Here is an 8,784-nt window from a genome sequence, read left to right as displayed (position 1 = left end):
CCATGTCATATAAGATAATATTTATACATTTCTGGTTTACATTCCTCTAAGTAAATTACAGTAATTGCCCCTAGCTTTATTAAATAAAAGGGGGAGGAGTGAGTGAAATTGTGTATGTTAATGTATTCCCATGACCTATCCCCCTGACCTCATAGCCATCCACCCGTGCTGGCCAACACGCTTCCCATTGTCAGCCCAGTAGTCCTACCTGTAGTCACCACGCGTGTTACCTGTTTCCTTTTCATGGTTGTTTGTTACCTGTACCGTTTACCAATATGTAGACTTTGTCTTAGTCGTCACCAATACTACTTTAAGGGGGGACTTTTATCTATAGTAAAATGTTCATATTTTACTACATTTCATAAGATTTGTTGACGTGAAGGGAAAACGGGTTTCCCGCAAAAAAAAGTTACAATTAGATTCTGCAAAAAATGAAAGAATAGTGGTCAACTCTAATTTTATGTTAATTTTTTAGTCTGTATTTGGATTTATTAAATTAATTCCTGTCAAACTTTAATGATTAGCTGCTTTTAAATGAATGATAATTAAGTATTGTTGATAATTCCGTACGTATTGTACGTAAGAAAATATACTTCAAGGAAAGTATTTGAATTTAATTAAATTGTAAACACCCAGAAGCACAAATACCGCTAGAATGATATTTCACCAAAAATCGCTTTGGGTGCTCTCGCAGACGTCCATGCTTTCCATATATATACTGCGGCAAAAAGAAACTGCGTACTTTACTGTGGAGTTTGCTGAATAAGTCATTTGGGAACTTCAGGTGTAAAAATCCATATATTCATTGCATTAAAATATTTCCCTTTCTTTTTATTTCTTTGACATTATTGATACCAAAGAGATGACATTTCAGGCTTTCTGGAAATCCAAACTTGTCGTTCCACTTATAGTTGTAGCGAAGCGAACGATAACTCGGGAAAATTAAGAAATGTGGTGGGGGGAAAAGGGGGGAAGGGAAAAAAAACCCTCGATCTTCTAACGGTTTCTATAGACCTGAATACAAAATTAATATTTACAGAACAAAATAGCAATGCAGAAATATCTAATTATACTGTAAAAAATGTCTCGTCATAAAAAAGATAGCATATAAATATATGATGCCATATTTCTTATTTAGTAGAAATGCTAAGTAGCAAATACAGATTTCTTGCATACCTTGCTTATTATTTTATTAAGAATTCTGAAAACTTCAAAACGGGAAAAAATTTAAGAAGGAATTTTGACAAAAAACATAAATTCGTATTTTATTTTTCAATGGAAGCACAAAAAGATGCAAAAACCCTAATTTTTATGTAAACAATTTACATGAATTAGTACATGTAAAATATCTCTACAACTTCAGTATTACAATGTGGCGAAACACAGAGTCTGACCTATTTTTAACATGCACTATTATTTGAGAATTTTTACATTACAAATTTAACTCGTTATATACAACATTGACTCGACAAGAAACATGCATGAACAATTAATATATACAATGTAAATTGCATCTGTCAACTCTTTGTCGTTTTATGCGTATGAATTAATGCACATCCTCCTATAATGGTTCCATCCCCTTAAACATACACTTGTGCATACGTAATTTTTCTTTTAGGTGAACAAAATAATATCGCAGTTTTTTTACACCAGTTTGTACGACGTAATCTACACGATGACTGAGTAATTTAGTTTATAAAGATACATATATAATTTAAAAGTCTTTAATCTGTTTTTGACCGAATATTAAAATGAAGACACATTTTCCTGATTTTCTTGACCTTAATTTTTGCTGCGGAACAATTCTAAAAACCGCACTAAGAGTTTTAACCATAACTTCCATTTCTTCCATTTGACATGTTTGATTCAAGCGAAATTCAAGAAACTTAAAAATAAGAAATATAAAAAAAAAAAAATACAACTATTCGAATTGATTTTGGTATTTTGAACTCCCATGGTTTTAAGGCAACCTTTAGCATTTATTGACGGGAATGTACAATATTAATCATGTAATGATGGCTGAAGCATTTTCTTAAGAATATGGGCTGATTGTCATCAAATTTCCCAGGCACCCCTCCCACTTTTAATAAAAACGATACCACATCCCTGAATCCTATTTTGTTTAACTAAATATATGTAAACGTCTTTTCCTCTACGACTCTTATTCTAGAAAACAATTTCTAATCCAGCCTGTAAATCCACAAAGCTACACAGACAATTTTTTTTAAATGTTTAATAAAAATTTACTCAACAACTTTGTTTACAAAATAAATCTCATTCTGTTTGAAGTTGTGTATAATGATTGATTCCAACAAATATGTTTATTAAATTTAATAATTTCATAGGTGATCATTATTAGTAAAATAACAACATAAAACATGCATATGTTAAAATTAACTGTTGAAATGTATACATTTGTAAAATACCATAAATCAATTAAGCAAGTTGTAACTAAAAGTGTTATTTAAATAAAGGGATTCCATACAATTTTTTTATCAAACAATTAGAAAATGTAGTCATGTTGTATAGAAAGTAAAAAAAATTATTGGTATAAGTGGATATTTCGATGTATATGTATAGTGTGAGTGCTTTGTTAATACCAGGATAATAATCATTGGAGATACTTGTACACTGTCAGTGTGTTGGTGTCTAGTTGTCCTACATAGAGATTGTTCTCATCATCCACACACACACTACGAGGAATTTACCCCTTTTTTTTGGTGAAATAGAGACAAGAACTGACCATCCTGGTAAAGGAGGTGAACAGCAGGACTCTCATAATATATATCACACACCAGGATGTGACCGAGGACATCAGTACAGATTCCATAGGGTTAAACTCTGACTTCCCTTTTAGGAGAACCTGTGTTGTCCTGATTTATTCACCACCACTACTGCCTTTTTAATGAAGTCTGATGTACAGATATCTCCATTGATGTTTTCTGTGATGTAGTGCGGTAAAATAAACAGTCCCTGTCCTTTGTTATCCCTCTGTATGTTCTGCAGTTCTTTTCCTGTCTTGTTGTACCTGGTGACTTTTCCCTCTCCATAATCAGTCATCCCCACCAATAAGTCCCCGTTGATGTGGGAGGAGTGTATGCTGTATGGTTCCAAGTCTGCAGTTTTCATGAATTCAGTGATTTTATTATCTTTTGTTATCCTATTGATGATTTTTTGTCTATGTCTGTAAAGATCAGATCCCGTCCTGTGTGACTGTGTGGTAACCGGGGAAAACCCACTGGTTTTTATCTTCTGTATCACATTCCCCGTAGATCTGTTTGGACAAGATTACCCGCATCATCACTGATCCAGAGTCTTTTTGATTGATATAGTGATACATGGTATACACTATCAACACCGGGTAATTGAACTCCCTGACCTTGGTGACAGAGGCAGATAGAGACATTGTGTGTTTCTTGTCAGAACTTTTTTGTCTTCTTTATTGTTTATGTATAGGTTTCATTGCTGTATTGTAGACACTTTCAATGGGCCTTATTTCTCTCTTCTCTGCCTTAGTGTTGGGGAGATGTATTTTACCAAGAACTCGGAGACATCACTTTTGTTGTACTGACCAGCAGTAAATCCTGGTTTGACTGGTTTTGTTGTCTCTGGAAGGATGGATCTTTGGTTTCGTCTCAGACATTAATTTCTGGGTTTCTGTAGAGGACAGGCATCTGTGGAGCTCTTTGACAAGGTTATTAAGATAATTGTTGTAATCATCCATTTTTTTGGGGTTTTGATCTTCTAACAGTGAATGCTCTATCTGGTCAACTGCTTCATGTTCTCAATATCACTTTGGTTTTTGGGTCTCACCTTCAGTATTCATGCATGTTCTGATGTTGTCCATGAGGTGTTTAATTTGTGAGGAATCTTTTTTAATTTCTTTCTGTATGTCTTGTGATGTGGGTAGAAAGTACTCCTGGATTTTGAAAATTTCCTCTTGAAAGTCTGCATATTTATCAGCATAAATTGTTTCTAGATCAGTGAATGTATGCCCCCATGCTTCTTTGTGTGGCACATTTGGAACATACTGGAATTTGGCATACTTCACACAACATGTCCACATCTTTAGTGGGGTGGATCTTACATTTCTCCACAGGAAGTTGTCGTTTACGTTGCTGGTAAAGGACCACCTCATGGTTCTTGTTTTCTGGACTTTTCAGATGTTCCTCGCTGCATTGTTTACACAGTCTTTGATGACAAGGGTTGCAAAGAACTACAGTTTCTTTCACATTCTTCAATGCCGCATTCTAGAAAGTGCTGGGCTCGGGGGGGAATATCGATTTTAGATAATGCCATCTGAAAATGATAAAACTATTAATAATTAAAGAAGACAATCATGGACATGAGTTCTACGATACATGGAGAAGTAATATATGAAACAAGTACATGGACAACAAAAAATCAATTTTACATAACATCTCCACACAAGCTTTTTAAAAAGAAAGTTCTCCAAACACATAAAATTCAATAATGATTATTTATCCCCCTCCCCCAATCACAACTGCATCATACTCAGGTCATAAATGATTAAAATGTTTTTGTTACTTACCTTTTATGGAAAAACCCCTACATAAACAAATACATGGGCGCAGACATTTTGGACACCCAAGGTTGTGCGGAGGAAAATGCTAGCTGGCGCGTGTTTGGGTAATAAGAGAAAAGACTTGTTATGTATTTGACAAGTGAAATAAAGTTGAAAAAAATTTCATATCAAGACTTGGGTTTCTTTGAGGTATATAGGAGTTACAGGTAAAAATTTAAAGGGGGAGGGATGCATTTGGTTAGAGATTTTATTTGGGTCAAACGCACCTAGTTGTAAACAAATAAATTGAAAGAAAAGTGCAACGGCAGGGAATTTTTTCGGGCATTTTTTGTTTTCCAATTCTCAACTTTCAGCAAAAAGACCATTTTCCCGAAATTCAATATATGTATCAGTGAGAGGTGCTAAAGTTTGATGGAAGTTATGGGAAAACATTTGGTGGTGTTTGTCCTATAGAAAAGGTAGGATTTATGGATAAAAATTCATTACAGCCAAAAAATCAATCAGTTCCTATTTTTTCGGCATTGGGATTATATTTTAGTTAGTTTTGACTATTTGTTTAAAAATTAGGGGGTCTGGGAAAATTTGGGGGCTCAAAAAGGGGCTGCACATAGTGAAAAAATGCCAAACTTTTTGCCCTGCTCTCATTTTTCAATAAATGTACATGTAAATAATTTTAAATAAACATTCATGCTGAAATTTACTGTGAATATTGTAAATAATACAATATTGAGGTTTATGGGCATCATCAATACACAAAACATATGAATATCCCCCTCGCAGTTTGAGAAATTCATTTAAATCCATGTATTTTATGAGTGTAGACATTGGAACAGATTGAAAAACCCTTTTTAAATTTGTTTTAAATCAAGTTATTGAATAATTTATAACAAAATTTGACTGCTGTTAGCTAATTAGGGTACTTTGTTTTTACATAAGGGGCATAATCCAGCAGAAAAGCCAGTTTCAGTCATGTAATCAGTGCTGGCTTGAAATAAGAGTTATACATTGGTGAAACTTAGAGATTACTAGTAGGAAATTTAATTTAAATTACAGTACAATATATTCTTGCTGAAAATACATTGAAAATGCAATAAATATGCAAAATTATAACTGAAAAAATTATAAAAAGATGTCTGAATATCCCTCCTCCTTGCCATATCCAATCTTGATATTCTGCTAAAAGGGGGGGGGGGTAATTTTGTGCTTTAATCATGCTAAAAATGAAGGAATTTTGTTTAAATTTGCTTTATTTGAATAACAAGAGTCATGCTTATCTGCAGTTATTTTTTTCCAATTTCTTTGATATTTTTAAAAATAATTATCTGAGTAAATTTATTTAACATGATTTTTTTTAAAGGTATTACATCACAAATGCTTAAAAGAAATTCAAAAGATGGTGTAAATAATAAAAAATTAAGATATAAGCTGCTATATGCATTTATCAGTATGTTTTAATAAAATAAAATGTATTTTAGCAATGCATTATCAAGAAGGAAGAGATTAATAACCCCACCCTTTACAATTAACAAAACATGGACACTCTCAGGATTCCTTTTGCTTTCATTAAGAGTTTCAAAGGGATGGCTTAAAAAACTAGTTAATCTCTTAATATTTAAGTTATTAAGAACTTTTTATAGATTATTAGAAAATAAATTTCCTCAGAACTGCAGTTATTTAAGCACTTTGCTTACAATTGAGCACTGTATTCAGTCAGACAATATGAGTTATCTGCCCTTGGCATTTAATCAATTTATTAATTATGTCATTGATAAGAAATAATATGCTAATAAATATATTTGCCTTTTTATGAGAAAATACATATTTAACATCAATTACATGAAATGATCATGAAAAATTTGGGTAAAATGTAGGTACCCCCCCTTTAAAATTACAAAATTTTTAATGGGGGTGTATTTGTTCCGATGCCAGCAACCCACGCTGATAGATTTTTTAAAAATTTATATACATTTGTAGATATAATTCTCTTTCTTTCCACTGATTATTCTATCTAATTATTTTCACCTTTTCCAAAAACCCGCTTTTTTCCCACAAAAACCTGCTATTTTTTCATTTTTCATTAATAACGGTTACCCGAATGATTAACATGATTTTCAAAAATTTTTAGAGATAATAAGAAAAACAAGCAAAAAATAAGCAAATTAAACATTTTATTTTAAAAGTTTAAAAAAAATAAAAAGCTTCAATTTAAGACATTTTTTTGTTTCACAGATGTGGGGGCCTTTTCTGGGTGTGAAATGTAACAGCCAATGGTGTACTTAATAAGACTGTCAGTCCCATTATTCAAGAGGTGAGATAAAAATGGATATGTGTTCTAAATTTACTAAATTGACCACTTTTTATAAATGTTTCTTTTACCTTTGGAAAAAACCCCACATAAACAAATACAGGGGCAAATTTTGGAACCCAAGGTTGTGCGGAGGAAAAATGCTTGGGGCCCTGTTGGTCAATAAGAGAAAAGACTTGTTATGTAATTGACAAGTGAAATAAAGTTGATAAAAATCTCATATCAAGACTTGGGTTTCTTTGAGGTATATAGGAGTTACAGGTAAAAATTTGAAGGAAGGAATGCACTTTGGTTAGAGATTTTCATTTGGTGTCAAACGCACCTAGTTGTAAACAAATGGAAATTGAAAGTAAAAGTGCAACGGCACGGTATATTTTTTTGGCATTTTTTGTTTTCCAAATCCAACTTTCACGAAAAAAAGACCATTTTCCCGAAATTCAATATATGTATCAGTGAGAGGTGCTAAAGTTTGTATGGAAGTCTAGGGGAAAACATTTGGTGGTGTTTGTCCTTATGAATGACCTATAAATGACTTTATTTACAGACTTTGGAATGTGAAAATGAGATTTGAAGCGAGACTTGATCGATATTTGTAATTTTTTCCCTGGTTTGAGATAAGATTTAAATGTTGTGGTGGGAAAAAAAAACAAAGGACTTCGAGCTTCAAACGGTTTCTATAGACCTGAATACAAAATTAAAATTTACAGAACAAAAATAGCTATGCAAAAATGTCTATATATAGTAAGACTATAAAAAGTGTCTCGTCATTAAAAAATAGCAAATAGAAATATAGTGCTTAATTTCTTATTTATGGTAGAAATGCTAGTTAGCAAATACAATTTTTTACAAACATTGCATATTATTTAAGGAATAAAGCTAAATTAACATGTTTATACGATATAACATAATTTGGGGGGCATTTTACGCTTTATAAACCGCGAAGCGGTTTATAAAATCAAAGACTAAAAGACCATGGGAGTTGAACGTGGTTTTAAATTTAAAAATCTTTATGGGAGGTTAAGTGAGTGAACAATATTATTATTTCAAATACAGACAACTGTTTCAGATTTTTTGAGTTGCAAAAATCTCGAGAAAGACATTCAGAGACATTGAATAGCAAAAAAATGCAGGGGCATATTGTTGCCTGACTACATTAGTCCTTTTTATAACCCCCCCCCCCCCCGCTTATGTATACGTTTTCAAATTAATTTTTGGCGAAAGAAATATTATTACAGACTTAACGTTACAATCTGGATAAGAAATCAACTTTAAATTGTTGAAAGATTTTGCAAATACTACGCAACTCTTCGCCGCACTGTTTACATGAGAATGACCAGGGGCCCAAGCTAATGTCGAGTAAAAGATAAAGGTCATTTTTGAAATTGATTTCAGAATATCTCAAGAAATATATGGAATTTCGGAATGAGCTTTGGTAGAATTAAAGAATGGTTTTCTATGAATAGATTTCAAAGAAAGTAGAATTTTAGAGCATAAGAATAAAAAATATTTTATTAGCGAAATTAGGTACCCAGTGGAAGAGTTCAGTACCTTTATTTTTTACACACACAATTTATTAAAAAGCGATCTAAAGGTCTGTGGGTATACCCATCTCTTATCCGCAACTCCTCTTACACCACTGAACGAAATTTTCATAGAAGCTTTATAACATATTGCTGTTGTGCACCTTCTATTACTTTTCCATCCTACACATATTTTGGGTTTCCCATTGCAAAACATGGACACTGCCATTTTATTCATATTAGAGGCGGTTGATCATTTATATAATTCACTGATGACAATCTTAAAATTTTTAAGAATTTTTCCTTTGGGACCTTTACCCATGTGTTATGAAAATTTCAGTTTCGCAGAAAAAATATCAATAATGATAAAATGTCGATTTTAAAAAAGCATCCTTTTAAGAGCTAAAAGGTTT

The 8,784-nt window shown here is 32.4% G+C and overlaps 1 protein-coding gene across 1 annotated transcript; it reads right to left on the bottom strand.

The window, feature by feature from the left end:
• Positions 1–2,853: 2,853 nt before the first annotated feature.
• On the bottom strand, positions 2,854–4,138 carry LOC134252180 (uncharacterized). Its single transcript, XM_062734614.1, has 3 exons — positions 3,814–4,138; positions 3,512–3,608; positions 2,854–3,274 (listed from the first exon to the last, which is right to left on the bottom strand). Exons 1-3 carry the CDS (start codon positions 4,136–4,138, stop codon positions 2,854–2,856), a joined length of 843 nt encoding a protein of 280 aa, XP_062590598.1.
• Between the last annotated feature and the right edge of the window lie 4,646 nt (positions 4,139–8,784).

Source organism: Saccostrea cucullata, unplaced genomic scaffold, assembly GCF_032062105.1.
Source record: "Saccostrea cucullata isolate Sc308-1 unplaced genomic scaffold, CSIRO_AGI_Scuc_v1 ctg18784, whole genome shotgun sequence".
NCBI classification, from domain to species: domain Eukaryota; kingdom Metazoa; phylum Mollusca; class Bivalvia; order Ostreida; family Ostreidae; genus Saccostrea; species Saccostrea cuccullata.
This window is presented reverse-complemented; position numbering and strand designations above follow the sequence as displayed.

What these genes read in the sequence shown, in the direction of transcription:
- LOC134252180 (XM_062734614.1), bottom strand. Translation starts at nt 4,138, where the DNA reads ATGAGGTGGTCCTTTACCAGCAACGTAAACGACAACTTCCTGTGGAGA. An exon ending in AACATGCATGAATACTGAAG is followed by an intron (nt 3,609 to 3,813) that starts GTGAGACCCAAA and finishes CCATCCTTCCAG; the next exon opens with AGACAACAAAACCAGTCAAA. An exon ending in TACATCTCCCCAACACTAAG is followed by an intron (nt 3,275 to 3,511) that starts GCAGAGAAGAGA and finishes TTGTCCAAACAG; the next exon opens with ATCTACGGGGAATGTGATAC.